At 34.7% G+C, this 27,888-nt stretch overlaps 1 protein-coding gene across 1 annotated transcript in view; it reads right to left on the minus strand.

Annotated features, from left to right (window-relative positions):
• LOC150093582 (carboxypeptidase D-like) overlaps positions 1-27,888 on the minus strand; it is a 506,393-nt gene that overhangs the window by 90,970 nt on the left and 387,535 nt on the right. The window contains exons 19-20 of the mRNA XM_090413049.1: positions 23,490-23,624; positions 17,157-17,264 (exon numbers count right to left, since the gene is read on the minus strand). Coding sequence (XP_090269175.1) covers positions 17,157-17,264; positions 23,490-23,624 — 243 coding nt within the window. The remainder of the gene's footprint in view (positions 1-17,156; positions 17,265-23,489; positions 23,625-27,888) is intronic.

The following is a 27,888-nucleotide window of genomic DNA, read 5'->3' on the forward strand; positions in this document are numbered from 1 at the left end:
TCATGCACTACTCTATGAGAGATTTATCTAGCCCTAACACACTTCTTGACTGCACACTTTGGTGTGATTAGATTAGAAACGACATTGGATATCTAGTCACACTTTGGTGTGATTAGATATCCAATGTCATATCATATTTTGGGATTATGCTTGAATAAATTAATGACACTAGAGATTTTGGAGTTTTAGTAGATAGGAAGTTGAAGTTCAAGAGTCATATAGCAAAACTTGTAAATACAACTCAGAGAATAATGGTAATGCTGAAACAAATGTTGACTTTTAAAGATAAGGAAGTCATTTTGCTTCTTTACAAGGTAAAGAAGATAAGATAAGACCTCACTTGAACCAATGTGCACAAGTCTGGTCTCCTGGTTTCTGTGGTGATTCTGATAGTGGAGAGAGAGAGAGAGTGCAAAGGATAGTGTCAAAAATGATATCAGGATTGTGGATACTGATTATGTAGATAGATTGAGAATTTGTAAGCTTCAGACACTAGCAAACAAGAGAAAGAGGAGTGATATGATTGAGACTTGCAAACTTCTGCAAAGGTTATACAGAATTTCATAGATGGAATTTTTCATTTTATGGAGGGTGGAGAAAAGATGCAAGAGCATCCATTCAAGTTGAGAATGAATGCTGTCGAGAAAGGGGGATTAGGACTACCTTACATTTATTTATTAATATTGAAATGACAGCTATTTTCACATTTTTCACATGCTCACAATTCCACCCTATTCAAATCATTCTGCAAGTACTGCATATCAGCAGCACTCCCGATTACCCTATCTATCTTTGTGTTATCAGCAAATAGTAGTATGTCAAATCTTTCCCAATGCTATTAATGTACAGATCGAATAACAATGGACCAAGGCTGATCCTTGAGGATCACCACTGGTTACTTGAATCTTGCAGATTCACATCCTCCATATATGACTTTTTGATATCTGTCAGTCAGCCATTCTCTTATCCATGCTAATAGTTTATAATCCAATCCCACATTTTTCAATTTATGCAAAAGTATTCTATGCTGTATTCTTTCAAAGGCCTTAGCAAAATCCAAAAGTATCATGGTGTATCCATTCCCCCTTGTCTAACTCAGTGATAACATTATTATAGAATGTGAATGAGTTACTAAAACACAACCTTCTGTTAGTAAACCCATGCTGTTCATTGCAAAGTAGAGATTCTCTGTCAACACATTTCTGAATGCAAGCTCTAACCAACTTTTCCAAAATCTTCACCATCACTCCTGAGATACTGATTGGTCAATAGTTGGATATATCAGTCTTTGCACCACCATTGTGAAATGGGATTACCATACATTCTTTCCACTCCTGTGGAATCTTCCCTGTTCTGAGACTCAAATTATATAGCCTGGTCAAGGGAATAGCTAGTTCAGCTGAACACTCTTTTAGCATCTGTGATGACATTCCACCCCCCCTCAGTTCCTACTGCATAATTCTTATTCAGTTTGTGCAACAGCTCTAGTACTTCCTCCTCATCCAGGTTGATGATGATATTCTTGCCATGTGATTAACCACGTAAATCCTTCAACTTATATGGTGAATTAGTTCCAATGGAAGGTTTCCATGCATGAAAAAACAAGAAAAACTATGTGTCGAATTGTGCTTATGTACAGTGCATTTCTGGCATATATGTTCAGTTCAAAGGATAATTAAAATATCCTATTGAGTACATAAATATAAAAGCATATGTTTTTAAGGGGGGGAGGGATATGTTATGAACAGTATTACATATCATTGAGAGTATATAATATTGTACTTTATATATCATCCATATTCCTGCAGGCCTTTCTTTCTTCTTTCAAAATCAGTTTGTAACATGCAGTAGTATCTTGGGTTCTCTCTTGTGTAAGCATGACTTATCGGCATTTGTTGTTGCATATTTTCAATCAAAATTGCCATTAATTTTTTCATTTCTTCTATTAATATGCTTCTTTTTTGAACTTTACATTTGTTGCATAATACAAACTTTATCTTTTAAAACTGTTCTAACAATCTATTTCATTTATTTCATAAGCATTGTGAAATGTCTATAAACTTAGTACCTACCTGGATTCACTAACAAGACACAACTTACACTCAAGACAGAAAAAAACGAACTAACCGATAAGCTTAGGTGTTGATGGTTATTCATGACTTATTTTTAAAGGTATTAACAACACCAAATGAACTTCATTTGGTGTTGCTAATACCATTAAAAATAAGTCAAGGAAAAAAAAAACCAAATGGCAATGAAAATTATCAGCTGTGCATTAGTTTATTGCACATACTGGCCGCTGAATTAGAAACCTTTATGCAGATCATAATGGGAAATACAAAGGGTAATTGTGGTCTTAAGAATCTGTCAGAAATGAGATTGCAATCATCTGAGAAAACTTGTACAGATAAACAGAACTTCATGTGTGCAGCAATTGACTGAAACACATAATGAAGGCTGTTCCTGACTCATATCTAATTGAGATATGCACGAGGAACTAAAGAGGATCAATATTGGCATGCCTATATGGAAACCATTATGTGAAGAACTGGAAAACAGTCATGGGGTCTGATGAGTCATGGTACACCTTGTTCTGTACTGACGGTAGGCAGAGAGTTTGGCAGGAGCCCCATAAAGCAATGAACTCAGCTTCCCTTGTACACACAATTCAAGGTTTTGCAGGTGGTGTCACATGGTGTGAGGCATGTCCTGTTGATACGGAAGAACAGATCCCTTGATATTGCTGGAAGATTGAGTGCCCTCCAAGGAATATCTGAACATTGTTTCCGATCAAGTCCATTCTGCAATGTTGATTTTTTTATCTAGCAGGTGACTGTTGTTTCATGGAAGACAATGCTGCTGTCCATCAAGCAAAAAATGTTCAGCAGTGGTACAGCAAGCATGACAGTGACTTCTACCATCTTCCCTGGTCACCACAAAACCAGGATCTGAATCCATATAAAATGTATGGGGCATGTTAGAAAAACAGATCTGGGAGCAAAGTACTCATCTGTCAAATATGAGCCAGTTAAAGGACCATCTGGTCAGCAATTGGTAGATTGTAGATGAAATCCAACACCTTGTGGGATCTATGCCAAACCACACATGTGCTGTAATTTGGGCTAAAGGAGGTCCAACATGGTATCAAATAAAAGTTTCAATTCTGTGGCTGGTATGTGTGAAAGCCTTTATTATATTAAAATAGAGGATATTACTGATCCAACTATTATTATTATTATTATTATTAGTCACCTCCAGGGAGTCCAAAGACTCATTGAGGATAGGCATCTGCTCTACAACTCTGCTTCCACCACTCATAATCCACTAACTGACCGCAACTATACCAACGTCATCTACCGCCGACCACCACCACCACCACTAGGATTTTCACAGACAATCATAAACATCCATACCCATGGCAGGATGTTTATGATTTTCTGTGATATAAAACTATATTTTATATCCAAATTTTTAGAAATGAAAAAATTTCTAATTTTTTTCTGGACACAGCTAGTGTCTTTTAAGTAGTGCAAACCAAGACAACTGCAATGCCAAAGTATTATAAAATATGAATGGATCCGTAATATCCTCTATTTTAATATCCTACCTATGCCAAATTGAAATTTTTCAGGCATTGCTAGTCATAATTCGAAGTATTGCAATCACGTATCTATGAATCTGCATAACTTGAATCCATGTAAGTCAAGAACTTACTATAATTCAAGTTTTAATACCTGTCTCATACATTTTCAGTAATTGCAGCTTGTTCTTCTCCAAGTTTCTCTTCCACAATTTTTCTTAGCTTTTCCTCAGGAATGCTAGCATAAATCTTTCCTGGAATGCATAGTATAGAAATTCCTTTGTAACTCTCACATTCTGGTTTATTTTGACCTTTTCAATTATGCAGGTAGCAACTATAAAACTTTCATACTCAATATTTGAGGCATTTCTGGATAACTGGCAAGTAGAAGATAGAATGACTATGGAAGAATGATACTGGTTAATGAAAATAACAGAATGATAACCACTGAGAAGGAAATAGTTGAGATCCTTAATGAGCAATTCATAAATGTATTTCATCCTTGTGAATGTAACATCATGCAGAACTTCAGTCAGGGCAAGGAAGGAGTCATCATCATCATTTTCTTTGATGGATGATGATCATAGTTTAGCAATCTGATTACTTGGTATATATTATAACAAGGTGGCAAATGTACTGGACAAGGGAGATGTGCACACAACATATATTTAGATTATTCAAAGGCTTTTGAGAAATTGTCACATGACAAGCTAATAATTAAATTGGAATGAATGGGGTTGGATAGTAGATTAGTGCAATGGATTGGATATTGAATTCTGATAGGTATCAGCAAGTTGCATATGGAGGGATGATATCCCAGTAGAGGAAAGCCACTAGTGGTGTATCCCAGGGGTCTGCTATAGGGCTGTTGCTGTTTAACTTGTATGTTAATGGCATTGGGTAAGGTTTGAATGGTGATATGGGGTTGTCTGAAGAGGATGCAAAGTTGGGAAGAACAAAACAGATTTAGTGTTTGAATAGACTTGGATGAATAGGCGAATAAGTGGAACTACTAGTTCAATGTAACAAAGTTAATTGGAAGTTTATTTTTCACTTGGTTAGACTATAATAAATTTAGTTTAATCCTTTATCCAAGTGTAAGCAAACAAAGTTTGCGCCTGAAAATATCTTCAGGACTGAGGTAAGGTAGTGCAACACCAGGCAATTCCGAGCAAAGGTGGACCAAGCTCTTATCATTCCTTGTCTCAGTATCTCACATAATGCAAAGCACATCTCCTTGCAGACATGTATACTGCTATGCATTAAAGTACCCAGACCAGTTTCAACCTTTGTTGAGGTCTCTTCAGTGGGAGGCAGACCCAAACGTGGAGATACTAAAGCAGAAGCAATAGGAGAGGTCATATTTACCTATAGGAGTTGCCAACAGGTGTACCACCTTATTATTGAATTACTCTGGATTTAGAAAAAGATGTTGGAAGTTTATTTTTCACTTGGTTAGACTATAATAAATTTAGTTTAATCCTTTATCCAAGTGTAAGAAGACAAAGTTTGCACCTGAAAATATCTTCAGGACTGAGGTAAGGCAGTACAGCACCAGGCAACTCCGAGCAAAGGTGGACCAAGCTCTCATCACTCCTTGTCTCAGTATCTCCCATAATGCAAAGCACATCTCCTTGCAGACATGTATACTGCTATGCATTAAGGTAAGGGCCACTACCCAGACCGGTTTCAACCTTTATTGACGTCTCGTCAGTGAGAGGCAGACCCAAACTGGATTTTTTCTGCCTACATGAAGGGCTTGACATTTTAAACCATTAAATTTTAACTGTTATTTCTAAGGCATATGAAATATTCTATTTGTCAGCATGAAATAAAAGCCCTTTCTTATCATTGTCAACAACCTTCTTACTTTGATTTCTTCTTCAAATTTAAACATACATCCCTTAATTTCATGATCACATTCAAGAGCGAGAAAAAATTAATGGTGAAACTCTATACTGATCCCTCTGGAGCCAAACAGTTACAAGAATCCAATGACTACTATTCAATATCACTCTGCCTTCTCTCCCTAAGTCATCCTAACTACTAACTACTTTAATCATATCTTCCCAGTCTATAAATAAGATGACTATGCAATTCAGTTTTGAATACTCAGCTAAAATTCAAATATCTAATGTATGTCACAATTATTTACAGCAAGAAACTCCTTTGTAATAACAAAGACATTGCATTTTGCTTAATTTTATTAAGCAAAATGCAATGTCTCCTTTGTTATTATATTAATAACATAGGAGTAATAATTTTTGTAATAATAATATATTACAAAAACTCCTTTGTAATAACAAAGACATTACATTTTGCTTAATTTTATTGTTGTCTAAATGCCTTTATATGTTACCCAGAACAACAGATTATTTTACATGCCATTCAGGGAAATCTCTATCTATTGTTCCCCTCAGCTATAATTTCCCTGGATGTTTTTTTAGTCTCTGATTAAATTCCATGTAAAATTACTTTCCTCCCTTTTATCATTCTTTGAACTGTCATTTTATTGCAATAGTCATTCAAAAATCTTGGTTCTGGCTCGCAATTATCTTGTAATGATTGTTTCTGAAAAATTATAATTTCTTATAAATTAGAATTTAAAATCATCACTTCTGAGATAAGTTAATCTTAAAGATGCATGGAACATACAGTAGCAGTAACTTTGTATGCAAGGAGTAAAAAGCAAACTGAAGTGAATGACAGTGCTCATTAGAAAATTATGAGTTTATATTAAGTTCCATTCATATTTCATTCAAGCAGTGCAGACGGTGTGTGTGTGGTTGTGTAGTGTGATATTCTTCAGGAAATCTTTCATTATGAGTACAATATAGAGAGGCAGTTTTCAATGTTGCAGTTCATTTCATTTTGAGTAGACCAAACTTAGCAAAAGATAACCATCTTTCTTCTACACCTACATTTCACTGAGTCTGGCAGTAGCAGTTCAGCAGTACCGTAGTATTATCATTCCTAGTTTGATTCTTCCCGTAAATGCAATGTAGCAGTGGATTTTGTTATTACACTGATATTCTTGTACCATGTTTTGCCTAGTAAAGCAAACCAGAGCTCTTCTTTACAAGAGATTAAAAAATCCTAGCAGTGGACCTGAAAAACAAATTAAATGCTCTGTATTAGCACCATCTACCTTAAACTCAATAGCCATGAAGAAAGAAATTTTAGAACAAACTGAAAATTGCAATTCATACAAATTCACACAAAAAATGGAAGAGGGTGAACTTTCTACCAGCAAGCAGGCCTCAAATATTCTTGAAGGAAAACCAAGGTAGCTGCAAGATTGAATATTTAAATTTTTTAGTACTGAATGGATGGATTATTTGATTTAAGAGTGACATGCCATGGTTTACAAAAAAAACTATTTGGACAAAGTGCTGCTGTGGATATGGAAACAAGAGGGCTGTGGCTCAAGAGACTATCTACATCGTGGATAGTCTCGAGGATATGAAACATTTATAATGCAGATCAAACTGAGCTTTTCTACACCCTCCCAAAGAAGATGCTGGCAATAAAGAAGAATCCATCCATAAAATGAGGAGAGTTGCAAAAAAAAAAGGATTACAGTTCTCCTGTGTGTTATACAGTATGAAAATCACTCAAACAACTTTATTATTTAAAATTATTTTTATGTGTCTCTTATTCATGAAATTGTATGATGCATTAGAACTAAAGGCGAGCTAAGGATTTTTTAAATTTATTTTTATGTGATCCACAATCCCTGCTTTAGAGACTAAATATGGAACTTCTTTAAGCAACTTCAGGTCCTCAATAAGCAGTGGTTTCACACTGGGCAACGAAATTCATCTACTTCTTGAAAACAGTTGCATACATTGATGCTCAAGTCATCAGCATCAGGTTTGTGAGCAGGTATGCTATTCACTTGACCAACCAGGCCAGAAAATACAGATATAAAAAACTTCCCATGAAATATCATACCAACAAAAAAAACATGGATAACCATAAATATCGTTATGATAATTTTAAAGTCTTTGAATACTTCCTTCAGAGTTGAAGGAGAGAGATTTTGTTGTTTGTGGGACATTTCTAAGCAATGAGAAATGTCATGCATCATCCAGCAAATTGCATGGGCATGTGGCAACTGTTGGATGCTGGAAAGGATTGTGACAAGAAAATGTGTTTCAAAATAGCAACTTGGTGGCAAGTTTAAGCAAAGGTGGCTGCAGGTGTGAATTTTCTGCATAAGTAGACTAAAATCACTATGGATGTAAAGTATGATAATGTGATTTGATACTTTTCATAAAGAATAGATTCAATCTGCCACTGTAAAAAATGTGACCAAATTTGGTGACTATTATAAATTAAAGACACCAAGAAATTATATACTTGATTTAATCCTTTATCCAAGTGAAAGCAAACAAAGTTTGGATCTGAAGTATTTTCAGGACTGGGGCAACTCGTATATAGAAGCTAATGACCTCACATCACTTGCCTTAGTATTTCATAATGCAAAGCACATATCCTTACGGACATGGGAAAGATCACTACCCAGACCTGTTTCAACCTGTATTGAGGTCCCATCAGTGGGAGCCAGACCCAGAGGTGATACTAAGGTTGAAGTAATGCAGAAGTCATATTTTCATATGACTATTATTATTAAAATACTCTGGATTAGAGAGAATTGTTGGAAGTTTTTCCACTTGGTTATACTATAAATTAAAGACACCAAGAAATTATATACTTGGTTTAATCCTTTATCCAAGTGTAAGCAACAAAGTTGGCACCTGAATTTTTTTCAGGACTGGGACAACTCGGAGAAAACACTTCCAACAATTGGTGACTATTAATCAGAAGGCAGTGAGCACACCAAATGTGGAGTCAATACCAATGATAAGCTATATGACAATCATAATGGGGAATAGGAGTGGTAGAAATCAGAAAGAAAATAAATGTGAGCCTGAAGCTGTCCTTGTAATCCTGAGTTTTGTCGAAGCACATGCTGCATTCGTAAAAGTGAAATAATTATTTTATGCATACAGTATTGGTGAATAGCTACTAATTTTTTAGGAAATGACAGCATAAACAAGATTATTTATTATAAAAACTTTAATTAATAACTAAATATATTTTGGCAATGTTACATTGCCATCTTCAGGGATCACAAAACAATGATATGTGCATGCAGTATGAGTATGATATGTGCACACAGTATGAAATATTAATATGAATATTAGTATATTCATACTAATATATATATACAGCAATCCCTCGATTAATGCGTCTCTAAAATTCGATTAGTGCACCTATATACATCTTAAAAATAAATGTTACAGATTTTAAAAATTTTCGATGTATACATTTTTTTATGGCTAACTATTTTAAAAAATCACTCACCAGTATGAAATAATTTAGTTACCAATTTAAAACATTTTACAAAGTTATTTTTAATGGCATACTACACTATTTCCATGTACACTATGTTCCAAATTTTCTGCCAAATTTATGTCATCTGCTAATTACATAGCATTATGCTAATCATATCTCATGCCTCCTTTGCAATTGTTTTCCTTACTTTTTTATTTTAAAGTATTTTCCCAACTTTTCATCATGAGTGAAAGAATTAGTGAGACAAAAAGCAGAAGTGTGAAAATTATTCAGAAAGTAATCTCATTGAAAGAAAAACTTGAAATATTTAAAAAAAAAAAAATTATTATTATTATTCGTGACACCTCCAAGGAGTCCAAAGACTCATTGCAGGAGGACACCCATTGTACAACTCTGTCTCCCCACTACACCTCTACTACCAATCATCTACATCAGCACCATCTACTGCCCATCACTACAGCTAGTATTTTTTGTCTGTAAATTGCATGTGTTCTGAAGGGCCGATTTGTCTGTATGCAGGATGAAAAACCAGAGTTTCCAGGAGAAAAAACCCTGCTACCACCATATGAGATCAGCTAACTCACCTTCGATTGAAAAAATCCATATAAAGATTCCTCCCGTTATGACGAGACTTGAACTTAGGCCTTTTCCAATTGAAGGGCGCAACGTACTGTCGCTCTTCCAATTGCGCTATGGAGGTGCTTATAAAATATTAAAGATATAAAAAAATATAAAATATTAAAGAAAAATTAACAAGTAGCGTCCAGAGTAAACATAGGACAAGAATACAAAAATGGGTGAATCAACTATAAGAGCAATTTCAAGCAAAGCTGCCGAATACAAAGAGAAAAGTAAGGCTGCTTCAAGTTCATCATTCATGCACTCAAAATCAAAGTATTACAATGATTGAATTAGAGAGACTTTCTAAATGGATTGAAGATTGTAACCAGAAATGGATCCCGCAAAGCACTGACTTTATTAAATTAAAAGTATTAAGTCTCTTTGCAAGCTTGAAAGAAAGGGCTATCGATGATGGAAAAGAAGAATTCCATGCTACTGCTGGGTGGTTCAAGCATTTCAAAAAGAGAAATAGCCTACCTAAAGTTCGAATCACAGGCAAAGCTACGTGTAGATAAAGAGGAAGCCAGAAATTATCCAGAGATTTTGAAGAAAATTGTGGAAGAACGGGGCTATTATGACCAACAGATATTTAATGTCAATGAAACCGGCCTTTTTTTTTTCTTTTCTTGGAAGGCATTTGCTTCAGAGAAATCTCTACCTGGTTATAAAGTCGCAAAGTCGAATAAAATTACGGCTAGCAATATGTGAGCCGTTTGGATGCACATTCTTCCACATTGTGCAAATAATTTTAGAGGCTTTTCAAATGAAATGGATAATGTTATTGAGGGAAATGCCAACATCAGGCGTGAATTGGGTTTTGATGAGATTTAAAATGATAATGTCCAAGAGTTAATTAAATCTCATTCTGAGGAACTGAGTGATTCCGACCTGCTAATTTTAGATGTACAGTGAGAAGATTCTGAAGAATATGAAGAAAATTTAATGACAAATTTAATTACAAGCCCAAATAGATTTCCCAGAAACAATTTGAAAATAATTTTCATACAATCAAAGTTTTTAAGCAGCAATGATTAGAGGCTGACCCTGATGAAGAAAGAAGCAGTAAAATTTGTAGAAGTAGTAGAAGAGGCAATAGAGCCATACTGTCAGTTGTATGAAAAAAAAAAAAAAAGAAACAGAATGCCTGCCACACTACGTTAGTTCAATTCTTTGTTAAGAAGTAGAGTAATAAATTTATATTCTAAATATGTTTTATTGTCTTTCAGCTTCATGGTTTTCCTTTAAATAGGCCCTGAGATATACCCTAATTCTTTTATAAAAAAAAAAAATTAAGGATCAAAAAGAAATTTGAGTAAAGAATTATACTTTTCCCCCATAGGTTATTATATTCGATTTGTGTGTTTTCGATTAATGCTCCTGTTTTAAAGAACACATTAGGTGCATTAATCGAGGAATTGCTGTATATAAAAGAGAGGGAGAGAAAATCCTTATTTGAATTTTTTTTTTTTTTGGTTGGTGACTGCATACTCTTGTGGCAATATGACCACCTACAAGGAAGGTTTTCTAGGTCTTTCTTTTCAGATAATTCCTGATTTTTGATCTACGATGAAGGCAAGTAGTTTTCCTCAGTGGAAGAAACTAAGGTTTCTTAATGCAGGGATGATACAAAAATACTCTCTCCCATTCAAGTCAATTCCACTTTCCCATGGTGTGGCTCTTGTTTTCCACAAATTGGGATCAATCAGGAGGCAAGTATTGCCACTAGATGGAGGAAATAGGAAATGACAAAAGATCCATAGGTGATACATGCCTTTTACTGCCTGGTGAAATACCACTGTTCTGTTTATTGGAGTCATTAAGTGATTACTGTTATATTTTGTTTCATTAGTAAGATCTGGGTTTCTGACCCCCCCCCCCCCCTTACCCCATTTTTATGTACAGTGCAAGGTGATGCTGCAAGGCCTTGCTGGACATGCTCATATATATATATATATATATATATATATATATATATATATATATTAGGATAACCAAGCAATTTTATATGCTTGGTTATTTTAGCACCTAATCCCAAGTATGCAAACAATTAAGTTTGCGCCTGAAACAAAGTTCAAGTCTAAAGATGGTACAACACCAGGGCAACTCATTGTAAAGGTGGGTAAAGCTTTGATCACTATTCTTAGTATTTTCCCATAATGTAAAGCACATCTCACTAGAAGATGTATACTGCAATGCATTATGGGTGGGGTCACTACCCAGACCGGTTTCAACCTTTTTTGAGGTCTCCTCAGTGAGTAGCTAGACCCTAAATACCAAGGTTTTAGTAATACAAAGCCTTATCAACTTTACCTATATAAGTTGCAACAAGGTGTATTAAGTTTTAATAAAAATCTCTGGAGGAGATATTGATGGGAATAAATTTTTAACTTGGGTATATTGTATATTAGGATAACCAAGCAATTTTATATGCTTGGTTATTTTAGCACCTAATCCCAAGTATGCAAACAATTAAGTTTGCGCCTGAAACAAAGTTCAAGTCTAAAGATGGTACAACACCAGGGCAACTCATTGTAAAGGTGGGTAAAGCTTTGATCACTATTCTTAGTATTTTCCCATAATGTAAAGCACATCTCACTAGAAGATGTATACTGCAATGCATTATGGGTGGGGTCACTACCCAGACCGGTTTCAACCTTTTTTGAGGTCTCCTCAGTGAGTAGCTAGACCCTAAATACCAAGGTTTTAGTAATACAAAGCCTTATCAACTTTACCTATATAAGTTGCAACAAGGTGTATTAAGTTTTAATAAAAATCTCTGGAGGAGATATTGATGGGAATAAATTTTTAACTTGGGTATATTGTATATTAGGATAACCAAGGTTAGGTGCTAAAATAACCTTGGTTATTTTAGCACCTAATAATATTAGGTGCTAAAATAACCAAGCATATAAAATTGCTTGGTTATCATAACCAAGGTTAGGTGCTAAAATAACCTTGGTTATTTTAGCACCTAATAATATTAGGTGCTAAAATAACCAAGCATATAAAATTGCTTGGTTATCCTAATATACAATATACCCAAGTTAAAAATTTATTCCCATCAATATCTCCTCCAGAGATTTTTATTAAAACTTAATACACCTTGTTGCAACTTATATAGGTAAAGTTGATAATGCTTTGTATTACTAAAACCTTGGTATTTAGGGTCTAGCTACTCACTGAGGAGACCTCAAAAAAGGTTGAAACCGGTCTGGGTAGTGACCCCACCCATAATGCATTGCAGTATACATCTTCTAGTGAGATGTGCTTTACATTATGGGAAAATACTAAGAATAGTGATCAAAGCTTTACCCACCTTTACAATGAGTTGCCCTGGTGTTGTACCATCTTTAGACTTGAACTTTGTTTCAGGCGCAAACTTAATTGTTTGCATACTTGGGATTAGGTGCTAAAATAACCAAGCATATAAAATTGCTTGGTTATCCTAATATACAATATACCCAAGTTAAAAATTTATTCCCATCAATATCTCCTCCAGAGATTTTTATTAAAACTTAATACACCTTGTTGCAACTTATATAGGTAAAGTTGATAAGGCTTTGTATTACTAAAACCTTGGTATTTAGGGTCTAGCTACTCACTGAGGAGACCTCAAAAAAGGTTGAAACCGGTCTGGGTAGTGACCCCACCCATAATGCATTGCAGTATACATCTTCTAGTGAGATGTGCTTTACATTATGGGAAAATACTAAGAATAGTGATCAAAGCTTTACCCACCTTTACAATGAGTTGCCCTGGTGTTGTACCATCTTTAGACTTGAACTTTGTTTCAGGCGCAAACTTAATTGTTTGCATACTTGGGATTAGGTGCTAAAATAACCAAGCATATAAAATTGCTTGGTTATCCTAATATACAATATACCCAAGTTAAAAATTTATTCCCATATATATATATATATATATATAAAGCATTCCCATAAACAACAAAATTATAAAAAATTGAAAAAAAAAACCCATCAAATTTTCATCCATAAGTTAACAACATCCATGAAACCAATACAAACATTGATGTACACCACTACTTACAGGCATCAAAACCCAATCTCCAACTGGCATCCTCTACCTCAGGAACAGGAATGCATCTTGCATGATGCATTCCTGTATTCCTTAAAAAATACAACAAAGGTGTGCTGAAAAGTTATGATAATCACCATGAAGGAATTGAGGTTGAACCAGTCTACATATTCCTTACAAAGTGCTATACTTTTTACAATGCTACTGCATCATTTGCAATCCTCTGAGTAAAGTCTTTCTCTTGTTGCACAAACCAGTCATTTTTGTTCTAGGTTTATCAGAACTTTTCAGCCCCCCCCCATACTTTTGTCACACCAGAGATTATCAAACCTAGAATCCCTGCTTTAGAATCATCTCTGCCCCAAGATCATCTCACTTCAATGCTTTTGACTGCTGCTTTTACCACTTTCCTAATTCAGAAAAGATAGCTGTCCTCTGACTACTATTTGTGAAATTATCTTTCTAGGATACTTCAACTTTCACAATACAAACTGATTTCCCTTTTCTAACTTTTCAGAGCAAGCAAAGAGAGAAGCTAAATCATTTTCTATCAGTAATGATCTAAAGCAAATCATTCACATGATAACCACAATACCATGGATTTTTTCTTAACCAGCTCTCCCTATAAATTAAGATATGTAAATGTCTGGCTCTCCATGGTAACACCAACCATAATCTTATTAGCATCTCATTTTCCACAGTTCAACTTCCTTCCAGCAAATCTCAGTCTCATATCCTATGGCAGTACAATACTGTCACAGTTTGGTATGACCTCCAGGATTTCTAAACCTCTTTTCCATGGTTTGATTACGGCTTCTGCTCTCTCTTGATCATTTTCCCATCCAAATAACTGAAATAATCTCTACTGGAATCAGTGTGTTAATTTTTCACCCATTGTAAATCCTCCCCTAAATCTCTATCCATGCCCTTGTTCTCTAAAAGATGTGCCATTGGAGACCATGATAAAAATACAACACATATTCAATGATTCAAGCGAAAAAACTTCAGCTTCTCAGCCTGAAACAAGTGTAAGAAAACTGTCAACAAATTGAAAGCAGATTTCATAAGAACCAAATGTAATAATCTTGCCTTCTGCTCAAAAATGGCAGTTGAGCCTTCTGGTCCATCACTAAGGCTGTTGGGTGTAACTTCTGCCATTCCTTCTTTCCACCCTACTGTACATCCTGATGATGCTATAGTAATATTATCCAAAAATGAGGCAGACAGATTACCTTCTACAATACTATTAACTGCTTACAGCATGCCCCCCCCCCCAGATCTTTTTGTCAGACTGACAGAAAAATCTGCATTAGTCTTGATACTAATAAGTCTCCTGGTCCAAATAATCCCTCCCCTACCCTCTATTGTGCTCAAAACTTGTGTTCTAAAATTAACATCCATTCTGCATCAGCTACATGCTATCATAGTCATCTGGCACCTATCCAACATCAAGCCTTTATCTAGCCTGTGCTTAATAAAGGAAGATAAATTTGCCACTAAACTATTGTTCCATTAATCTCACCGCAATACTCTCAAAAATGATGGTCATCAACAACCAGCTTCTTCACTACCTGGAGACCCATCAGTTAATTAGGGATTACCAATAAGGATTCTGCCATTCTTGTTCTACAGAATGGCAGAATGTCTCCTTGTTAACCTTACTCCTCCATTAGACACTGGCAATAGAAAGAGTTGAACTCACATGATTATTCTTGTATATCAAGCCACTTTATGATGCCTTTTGTGATTAGAATGTTAGCTTCCTCTCTGGTCATTCATTGTGTGCCATGTCAAGCCTTCTTCTCATCAGATTTCTTTATCAATGCTGAAGTACCCTAAGGTTCTGTACTCTCACTCATGCTCTTCTTCCTTTATCCCAATGACTTACTCTCCCCTCTCTATCTCTCTCTCTCTCTCTGACTTCAAATCCTATTCACAGTTTTGCTGATGACAGCACTCTTTATTCCTTTTCTTTGTTTGAAGGCCTGGTTGGCCGAGTAGTTAGCATATTTCACTCTCCAACCAACAGGCTGTGGGTTTGAATCCTTCCTTGGGCATAGATGTTTGTGATTGTCTTTAGGTGTGAGACCACTGCACCATTTACCACACCATTGAAAAAATGTACTATAGGTTTATAGGAAAAAAAAAAAAAATTACGGATGGGAGCTACATTGGTTATGGCAGATTTTGATGCTTCAAAATTTGCTATAACCAATGTCTTAAAGACTGATCTCACCATTTTCACATGGAGTGAAGACAACTTAGTGAATTTCAATGCTATTAAAACAGTTCTGTTTTAGCTCCAGAAGATCTTCCTTCACTCCTAATTTTTGATAATGTCTTCAGTTATGGCCAGTTTTATTTATTCTCAAGTTGATTCATAGCCTCATAAGCTTCCATTAAAACACTAATACTTTATAAATCCCTAATCATACCAACATTAGAATATTTTCACATTTGGGGTAATTAATGAACTAAAACTACCATAAGAATTCTTGACTATATATAAAGAAGGGCTATCCACCTTAAAAAGTGAACTGTCTCTCAGACTCCCTCCAGTCATTTTCTCATAGGTATTTCATGGGCATTGCTCTACCAAGATGGTTGCTATTACTCACTTTTCTTTAATTGTGTAAGAACATGAACAACCATTGGTCAACATCTATAAACAGTTCAACTCCAAACATATTGAATCAACTTTTCATCTTCTTCCTTCATTTCCATCTATCTCTGTTCTTTGGAATAGCGTTCCCAATACTGTTTTCTTCCAATGAATAGAACTCCCAACTTTTCTTGGAACTTGTTAATGGAGTCTTCTCCTTAACCACTTGTCCACACACTGCACTGTTGAGTAATAGGTTTTGTGACCTCTAGTGTATGAGGTCAGTATAAATATAATACCATAATAAGTTACATGACATCTAAATTTTCCAAATTCTGACTTCATCAATTACTGAACATCAAACAACTCACATCTGCATCAGAATGTCTAAAAATCGGCTTCCAAGTGTTTGTTGCTCGCTGTTTTACTAATTAGAGCAACTCTGATCCTAACTACAATTCTTCTTCCAAATCCCCCCCCCCCCCCCATAAACATAGAACAGCTAGATAATCCAGAAAACCTGCCAACAGAATAAACATGATACTGTTTCAAGCCATTTCAGAATTTCAATAAGCAAGACTGTGGTCTCAACATTGGGAAGTGAAATTCATATAAGTATATAAATTATATGAAATAAATAAATAAATAAATAATAAACATAAAAAACGAAAAAAAAAAAAGATATAAAATTTTATCTCACTGAGATATCATAAGCTTACAACATTTCCTGGGTGGGTGTCATGCAAATAACATACAAATATAGCGTAGCTTAAAATGCATAGATAAGCAAACCAATATTTGTAATAGAAAACTAATGCTTGAGTAACCACTACAAGTTGGCCTTTGTATATTATTTTAGAATGATGCATATTGAAGAAACTTCTGACAGAAATGGCTCAAGCTCTTACTACAAAATTTTTCTTTACTTTAAAATATAGATAATATTTTATGACTTACTATTATGAACAAAGCAAGGTCCAGCATCTAAATTGTTTGTTTTAAGAGCAGATGAATAACTCTTTGCTAAATGCTGGTATAAGAATTCTTCTTCCTTAGTTAATGAATCTGTAAGAAGTTTATGAAATAAATCTTAGACTTAAACTTTCTAGAACATGTATCTATGAACAAAATCTCGAAAAACATTACAGAATTCATGCCAAAAGTCCACAAAGTAAATTATATTATAAATACTGGTGTAAGCATGCACGTGTATATATGAATGGTATTTGAAATATAGCAAGAATAACAATACTGCTTAGCTGTACTCCAGTTCCAATTTTATTTAATAAAATGTATTCTACATGTAAGAAATAACATTGTAAAAAAATTCTGTATATAATTAGAAAATTTTCATTTTCTGTTCTTTATTCCTATTATATATTGTATATTAAATTTTCATTTGTAGTACTGTACTGTTAATAATAAAAATTCATTCATTCATTTTCAGATATATTAATTAAATTTTCTCGAACCAGAAAATGATATTTAAATAACTTCCTTTTGTCTAATTTCTTATTGTTATAGATTGAATGTTCCAGAACCTTCTTTTCTTTGCTTGCCACTGGTTTTAGGAGATAACAAACAGTTCAAATTATTTTAATTTTTACAAATAGATTTCCTGTTATCTTTTCATATATAATATAGTTTACTAATACCCTCTAAAAATAAGCTTCAATTATTGAAACTGTTGATTGTTGCCATTTCTGAAATCTGCAGCCTTTATAATAATATATATATAATAATCCTTTCTGGTTACTAGACAGTAATACTTAGATATACTAGACAATAATTCTAGCACTGATCAGGCTGAAAGCTACATAAGATTATTCATCACGATTGTGATCTTTAAAGAAACAATTCTCAGAAGTCACACTAAAGAGCTGCAAGCAATAACAAGCAAAAAAGAGCTGCTGGCAATAGTTGTTGCCAGCAGAAGGTGGAAAAGTACTATCCAAGCAACAAAAACATTATCTGGTACAGACTGTTGGACAGATTAATTATTGATAGCTGAAGCTAAATTGAAATTAAAGAAGAAACAAAAGGACAGTATCAGATTTGATTTAAATCCTATAAATCAGTAGTTCTTAACCTGGGAAGTAGCATCCCCTGAGGACAACAGTAAGCGGTTAGGGTGTGCTGAAGGGGGCGATAAGCGTTATAATACTACTAATATAATAATAAACTTGAAAAAAAATATAAAAAAACTTGAGACTTCCTTGGTCCAACACTGAATCTGATATTGAAAAATAAGCAGGATCTCATGAGGCTCAAGGGTAGCTATTAATGATTGGCTTATTAAATACAGTAAGTTTACATCTTTTTTGAGTAAAAATTAACTTGTATCAAAGTCACTAATTTTTATTTAACTATCAGTTCATATATGTTGATGGTAATTTAGGTTTGCCTAATAATATATTATAATTATCTTATTGAGTCATTAACCTAGTGCAAAAATGAGCACGGGACGTCATGCCATACAAATAGTTGAAAGGGGCGCCAGGAAAAAAAAGGTTAAGAACCACTGCTATAAATGAAGCATTTAAAGTAGAAGACAAAAAAAAAAATTAAAAAGTTTGGAGAAGACAGGAAGAGAATTAGAAGAACTATGGGAAGAAACAAAATAAGCAGCAAAGAAGACTCTAAAAAAAGCAACAAGAAAGAAAGAAAGATTGTAAATGGTTGTCAGAAGAAGCTATTCAAATAGCAGAGGAAAGAAGAAAAATGAAAAGAAAGGATTAGACAACTGAGCGCAGATTTCCAAACACAGGCTAGGAAAGATGTGGAAAAACATCTAAACAAATGGTGCAAGGAAATTGAAGAAAGCAGTATTATGGGTAGAACAAGAAATCTGTTTAGAAAAATAAATTAAGTTACAGAGATGTTAAAAAGTAATTTGGTCTGATATAAGAAGCAGTGGGAAAAAAAAGAAAGATGGATAAAGTATGTACAGGATTTGTACAAGAAAGATAATAATATTGAACAAGAATTTGGAATAGCTGCCAAAAGGATAAGCTCCTAGAGCTGATGGATGGAATGTCGGTGGAATTATTGAGAGCAGTTGATGATGAATTAGTGAATATATTGACTGAAAATTGTCAACAGGTTCGGAAGAAAATATACTGGCCTAGAGATTGGAAAACATTAGTATTCATCCCAATTCCAAAAAAATCAAATCCCTGAGATTGTGAGAATTAGAGAACCATCACTTTAATTTCACATGCAAGTAAAGTTATACTGAAAGTGATACAAGAAAGGTTGGAGCGATATGCAAATAGAGAAATGCCACAAGAACAGGCAGGCTTTAGGAGAGGTAGAGGAACTAGAGACCAAATAGCAAACATGAGATGGATTATTATTATTATTCGTGACACCTCCAAGGAGTCTGAAGACTCATCGCGGGAGGACATCCATTGCACAACTCTGCCTCCATCCACTACACTGAACCCCTACTACTAATCATCAACATCAGTGCCATAAACCACCCACCAACACCACAGCTAGTATTTTTTGTCTGTAAATTGTGTGTGTGTTCTGAATGGCCGATTTGTCTGTATGCGGGATGAAAAACCAGAGAAAACCCTACTACCTCCGTATGAGATCTGCTAACTCACCTTTGGAAAGAACAAGAGAATTTAATTTCAGAAGGAAGAATTATTCATCTGTTTCATTGATTAAACATTTTGATTGCATGGATCACAAAAGATTGTGGTTTGTAACGAGATTAATGGGACTATTTGAACATCTAATTCTCTTGATAAGAGAGTTGTATGACAACCAAGAAGCTTCAGTAAAAACAGTCTTTGGAGAAACAGATAGTTGTTTGAGTGGAGAAAAGGGGTATGGCAGGGTTGTATATTGTTGCCCTTTCTTTTTAATCTTTATAATGAATATATTATGCAAATGGCTGATTTAGACAAAGATTCAGCTGGAATTAAGATTGGTTTCAGAAAAAATAATTTAAGATATGCAGATGATACAATCCTCATAGCAGAAACTAAGGAAGATCTGGAGTAGTTGATTCTATTGGTTAAGATGGAAAGTAACAAAGACAGGTTTAATTTAAAAGTGATGGCTTCTGGCAATTTAAATGAATCTCCAATAGAGGGAGATAAAAGAGAAATCATTAACAGTTGTGATTTACTGGGGCCTAGAATCAGAAATGATGATAAATGTGAAGATGAAATTAAAAGGATAGTCATGGGCGAAAAAAAAAGCAATGTTAAACTTGACAAAAATTATGGAAGATAGAGGTGTGAATAAGGCCACAAAAGTTAGAATTGTCAAAGCAATGGTGTTTCCAGTAGTGATGTGGATGCTAAAGCTGGATTATCAAGAAGACAGACAGAAAGTGAATTGATTCATTTGAATTATGAGTGTGGAGGAGACTATTAAGAATCCCATGGACTGCAAGAATGACCAATAAGGTTTCAGCATACAAAGAACAAAATGCTCCTTGAAGGTGATGATTGCTAAACAGAAGTTGGTGTATTTTGGTCATATTATGAGAGCTGATGAATCACTGGAAAAGGCAATTATGTTGGGGAAGATTGAGGGAACAAGAAGAAGAGGAAGACCACAAAAGAGTTGGGTGGCATAAAAGAACTTGAACTTACAATTACTTCAAGGACAAGAGGCCAAGTGGGATGGAGAACCTTTGCTCACAGGATCACCAAGAGTCTAAAATGATTGGATGGCACATAACACAGAGTAATTTTGTCAATTAATTCCACCCAATTATCCCAAACCTCATAAAATTTCTTATTCATAATAATAATAATTTCTTTTTATTGAAAAATTATAAATTATCTGAAGCAATTGCTTTGTACCTTTGATGTGACGAATTGCATTCTGGGAAGAGAAACAAAGTGCAAACACATTGCATGGTTGTCCCACTATTTTTTATTATTTATTTTTTATTTATTTTTTTTTTGGCTACTACTGATGAAAGGTTGTACAGCTATAGTGCTGATGTACTATAGCTGTACAACAATGGGCTGGCTAGGGAATGTTGGATATATAAGAAGACATGCCAGAGGTTTAGAAGAAATTCAAATTTATCACAACTTTTCAGCACACTGTTATTAATTGGTTTATACTCTAATCATTTAGATTAACTTCTATTGCTTTATATCTTTCTTTTATCCTACCGGCTGCGCCATTTGTTATTAATGGTTTATACTCTAATCATTTAGATTAACTTTTATTGCTTTATATCTTTCTTTTATCCTATCGTTTGTGCCATTTGTTATAATGTTTCCTTATATCCTATCCTCGTTCTTATAGCAAGCTCACCACTAATCTTTACTTATTTTTCCTTTCTCTCTCACACATGTACGTAACTCTTTTTGTCTCTCATCAAATTAATATATTTCTTAGGATCTCTGCAGTCTTATTGGCTTCTCTATGCTCTAAACGTCAATTTATCACAAAATAATCTGATGGAGTTCACCCTATAAGTATTAACACATTTATTTCTTTTGCTGCGCCAGCTAATACCTAGGATAGAAAGGATTCTTGCTAATTTGATCAAGATTAATCTTATTCCTCCGCTTGCTTATTTCTTTCTCACAGTCGTGGCTCGCTTAATATATTTATACTGATGGGTTTATCCTGCTTAGTTCATTGATGATTTTATGAGCGGTAGTTTTGAATTCATATAACATAAGCAGATCAGGCAAGTACATGAATGAAACAATTTAATGGGCTTCAAGATGATACACAATAATACAATTTAAGCAGGTTAATATGGTAGCACTCAATTTAGTTCAAGGGCTCTGATTAATTTGTACTAATCACGTATACTAAATTTCAAATAACACTAATACAATCATAAAGTATAAAATTCATAGGTCATCATCATGCCATTCTGATACACGTGGCCATCAGTTAACACAATAGCACAATTTACACATTAAGTTTAACATAATCAGATGTCTACTCGGCCTCGTGGGCTAACAAATCTTAACACTGTTTCGGACCTATGCCTAGTCGTAGGCTACTCTTACGGTCCCTTAAGTTCAGTCCAATATAAATGTCCTCACAAGGAAGTCACACTCTTCTATAACTGGAATTAGTATTTCAAAAGTCTACATTACCATGTCTGTCCTTGAATTCTTAAGACTTGTTCCTGCCTTGTCTGGTCATCAAGGCCTTCAATATAGTCGCTTTAGAGGATATCTTCCGAAAAATCTGTGCGAGTAGAATCTCCACGGGAAAACTGGGAGGTGGCACGGTAACGTCGCCTTGAATGGACGGCATCAATTTAGTTCCTCCATCGCACGACAATGCACAGCTATCCTAGAGCATGGACATAGCTTGGACCAATACAAATGCTACGACAGACGAACTAAATGCCTTCTGCAACTGGCCAGGAATCTTCCCCGACGACGAGCTCGACCACTGTCCGAGAGATCAGGAACCAGGAATCCAGGAAAAAGATCTGGAATCGTGCTTGCAAGGCCTTTTTGTTTAACCCTTTCCTCTCAGCAAATCTCAAACTTCGCGATTCGCGCCAACGCGGTCATGTGTGCTAACATCGATTACCTTAGCTCCCTCTATTTATTTTTGCACATGTGTCTGCCTTCCTTTCTTGGAAGACACTTAGGCTTCCTTTTCCAATACTTCTCTCCCTCCCTTCTTTTCCATAATGCAGGACGGCAAAAGTGACCCTTGAACCCTGACTCATAGGCCTTGCTAATTTAGTACTAGAGACTGGCTTTTTCAAATGGATTGGCCAGCTTACATGGATCTCTATAACTGGTTCACACTTAATACAGATTATATATAAAATATAAAAGCTCATTATAAAAATTCATGAAATTCCTAAATTTTAAGTGTTTTGTACTTGTAAACAGCTTACATTTGTCCTATTGCCAACGTTCCATATTCTCTGCCTTAGTGGTATTTGAGGTTGTGACCTGAATATTTTATAATAAACATTTCATAGCTTATTCAGGACACAACAACACCCCTTTCAAATTACTTTCAAACCAGCATGAAAGTTGTCATCTTTCTTACCATTTACTAAAGATAAATTGCTTCCACTACTCTTGCATGGTGTCTATCAAGTATCCTGTTCATATCAATTTTGCTATTTTGGACAAACTAGCCATTCTGCTAGGATCAGAATCAAAAAATACCAAAATTACATAAGATTTCTAGAATCAGATGATTCAGGCCTTGCCACTGACACCAGAAGGAGTTCAATGGAATCAGACAAAGATGTTACACTATAGTAGATTTAAATTCAATTGCTATCTCTAAGATTAGGGAAGTAATAGCCATACTTACTTATTCCTTCAGCAGAACAGAATGGATATGCCACAGCAATATATCCCGCAAATAATGATACAGATAAAACAAATGGATGACTTTTAATCCAGTGCTTAATAGCAATTATTTCAGGTTGCTGTATTATCTCAGAATCTATATAAAAAAATGTACTAATTAAAATTTATTTAAAATTCTTGAAAAATTTTATATATAAATTATATCGTAGTATTTTTAGAAACAACAGAAGAGATTGGTGAGGAGGGGAAGTACTACTAATGATATTAGATGACTTGAGTCTAGTTAGGGTAGAAATTGATGAAAGTAGTAATCATAATAATGTCCCATTTAGCAGTGAGTTTGAGGCTATCTCATGTGAAGCAGAGGCTAACAGGAAAATACATGGTGGGGTGTTGCCACAGATGTGGCAGTTCATTTGCTAGGGACGATAAAACATACCACCAAATTACCTTGAAGGGTACTAAATGAGTAATCATTATGGGTGAACTTAAATTATCCAAATATTGAATGGGTAGAAGAGAAATCTCATGAGAAGAATAAAGGAGAATTTATTGAACTGTTGCAAACAACTTCCCCAAGCAGTAACATGAAAGAAGGAATTTGAGAGGACAAAGAGTGTTCAATTTGATCATGGCATCAGAAGGGGTTTCAGTTAAGAATCGACTATTTTACTGTCTGCTGTTGATAGTGATCATGACGTGGTTTCCTGGGGAGCAGCTAACTATATAGATTTTTCAATCAGGACAGGGTACATACTGAACTATAGAGCTGGAAATTAATCGATACTTAACTGAAACCCCTTCTGATGCCATGATCAAATTGAACACTCTTTGTCCCACCTACTGCATACCATACCCTGAAGTTATGCAGTAGGTGGGACCAACAAAAAGTGTGCAAGTCGAATTCGCATAACTCGGGTATAATTTTGCATACAAACATACAAAATATTAGTTAATTGGGACCAAAGGTTTACAAAAACACCTATATTTTTTAAGAAATATAATCATAATTGTAGTTTTTCGTACATAAAAAAAAAGAAAGTTATTTCGATGTCAATGGTTTCATAAAATGTAATAGATTCGTCTGATGGCATAATGTCTTTTTCTTGTCACGCAACATTTCTTCATAGCAAGCTAATGATTTTTTTATTCCTTACCTTGTGGCTACAATTCGTTCCTCATCAGAATCTATGTCCTCCAAAATCTGTAAATAAACCTTTCTTTTATGATTGTTCTTACTGGATTCCTGTAGATCAAACTTCTTTGCTAGCTCACAAATTTTCATTCTGCCTTCAAAATCCTTAATAATGTTGAGTTTTGTTTCCAAAGTCAATGTTTTTCTTTTCTTGCTAGCTGTAGAAGAATCGGACTTGCTTCCTTTGGAGACATTATTATTTTTTATGTGATAACATTTTTATCAAGAACATAACATTAAACAATCGCAATGTTTGTAGACTATAAAAACCGTGTATGAATGGAGACCACACGAAACACGTCAGTGCTTGTTCACAGCATGTGCAACACTGGCAAATGCGGCTGGCGCCGGAAAGATACAACTAGTAGTGAGGCGTGAAGCGGGATGGGAATATGTACATATATGAAACCGCGTAACTCCGGGTTCGTGTAAGTCAGGGTATGACTGTACTTGATTGAGTACCAAGTACTACTATTAGACTTTGTTTTCAGATCTGTAAGTAAAGCATCTGTCCAATTTTTTATATTGTCCATCCAGTTTATTCTAGGTCGACCTCTTTTTTCCTCGAGTCCTTGGAATAACTCCTTCAAGAACTTGCATTGGTAGGCCATTTGATTTATTGATATCACCAAGAGCCACATAAGTTGTTTCCTTTGAATCTTAGTCATGATGTTATCTCATGGACCAGCAAAAGAACCGATTTTGTCTTACTTCAAAATTTGTGTTGTGATCAGTGTATGGTATCTTTAGGAGTCATCTATAGCATCTAGTCATCTTCTTTTAGGAGATGGTATCTGAATGGAAAAGATATCAGCAATGCATGTGAATCTTTGAAAAAGTGCTTAAATGAAGCAGTATCTGAAATAGGGTGCGAGTTAAACAGATGTGTAACCTTAATAAGCAAGAGATCCATAACAAGATGACGTCAAAGGAATATTGTGAGAATAAGAGTGAGAAAAGTTACAAAATATATAAAGTGCAGGCCAGAAAGTTACAAGCATTATGTGGAAAACTAAACACACTGTGCAGGTTAAAAGCACTCCAAAAGAATTTTGTTGTTATGCTGCAAGTAAAAAGAAGAATGAATATGGAAGAATAACTACAGAATGCAGAGATAGTACTCTTGTGTCAGAAGCTGAAGAGACTGTTCAATAATTGAGTGCTTACTCTGCTAAAATATATCAACCAGGTGTATGTAACATAGTGCACAATGCTACTACTAATATTACGCTGGATGAAGAGATATGGGTGCATGAGAATGAAATTGAAGAGCTGTTACATAACCTGGATAAGAATTCACACTGATATCCCATAAGACAGAGGGGGATATCAGTGTGCACACAAACACACAAGGAATGTTCAGCCAAATCGGCTAGGTGTTTGACATGTTTGTATAACTTGAGATTTAGAGGAAAGATCCCAAAGGAACGTAAAGGATGTATGATAGTTCCATTGTGCAAGGGTGGTGAAAAATCTGATAGTTTCCAGAAATAATGACCCATCAGTATCTCTGGAGCTCTAGTGAAGATATTGGAGAAGATGGTAAAAACTTACATAGAAAAATGAATTGACAGACAAGATATAATCTGCAAGGAACACCCTGGGTTTACAACAAGATGGGATCTACTAAAGCATGGGTTTACTAACGAAATATGAATTTCATAACCATGTCATGTGAGACCATTACCTTGCTTACTGAAAGCCTGAAGTGACTTGAAAAAGTTTCATGTTTGGTATCTTGAGTAGAGTTTCTGGACTATATTAAAAATAATATAAAAATTCAAATAAAAAAATATATACTGGTAACCCTCGTATAACGCAGTCTACAAAAACCCTTGTTCAATGCGGTACTTATACAATGCAGTTTCGATATAACAGCGACTACAAATTCTAGTAACCCTTTAATCTTTTGATATGTTTTTCACCATGTGCGACATAAAAATCTAATTTTATCTTCGTTAAATTTGTGTTTGCCCGTATCGCGCATGTAGTTATAAGTAGTGAATTTATATTAGGGCAAATACTCTTTAGCGCACGCACGCACACACACACACACATGTACATGAATTGTTTACCGTGTAAATGTTTATTGTTGAAATTTATCTTCGTTTTCTGCCAGGAAAGCGCATTAAAAGCCATAAGGGTATTAATCCCAAGCACTTTATTTTCTGGTGAGTTACATACAATATGTAATGCTTTTTTTATGTAAAAATTTTATTTTTATAGTAATGGCCACTTAGAGGGCTTTTGGGATATGGTTGAAAACAAAATTAGTGAATTAATTGATGGGGAATAGATTTAAATGAGGAGGAACTCTATAATTAATAGAAGACATCGAACCAAATAGTGGAGAAAGTTCTGCCAAAGATTCTGATTGTGATGAATCCGTTAAAGAATTCAGTTTAAAGAAATTAGCAGAAGGATTGGACTTGGCAAGAAAGTTAGGAAGTTATTTTACGGATAATGATCCCTCAATGGAGCACTCCAGATAATTCACGAATCAACTGGATATTTGTTTAGCTCCATATTTGAACTTAATAAAAAACTGCAGCATAGTGGTAAGCAAGGTCTTATTACTGACTTCTTGATAACTAAACCAGCCTTAGTATGCAATCGGAATTATAGAAATGATGTCCAAGAGATTTTCAAGTGGTGATGATGAGGTCCAGTCACTTGTAAATAAAGAACATCTACAAATCATGTTATTTTTGAAGAGAGTGATGACAATTAAAATATGCACTTTATTTTATTTTGCCTAAAACATTTATGCATCATGTGCAATGAAGTTTACATACAATTTGTAATTTTTATAAGTTTATATTATGTATTGGTTTTATAGTTTATATGTTTTCTTAACTTACATGAATTATCTGAATTAAACAAAAATATATTTGTGTTGGATATATCATTGTTGTTTATATAATTAAAAAAAAAAAAACGATTTTGGAACATAACCCTACTTTTTCTATGTGATTTGAGTCTCGCATAACGCGATTTATATAAAGTGGTATTTGTATGGAACTGAACATCCACTTTATATGAGGGTTACCTGTATATATACTTCTTGGAAAGAAGTCAACAGACACTATAGTGTAAGGATGTAACAAATAGACATGGTGACTGACCACCTTAAGATGTAGGACCTCCTTTCGCTACGATGATTGCAGCAATCCTAGAGTGGAGATCAGAGCTCTGTGAAGGCCAG

This window comes from Typopeltis vanoorti, chromosome 23 (assembly GCF_054136105.1).
Source record: "Typopeltis vanoorti isolate ZY-2024b chromosome 23, IOZ_Tvanoo_1.0, whole genome shotgun sequence".
NCBI classification, from domain to species: Eukaryota; Metazoa; Arthropoda; class Arachnida; order Uropygi; family Thelyphonidae; genus Typopeltis; species Typopeltis vanoorti.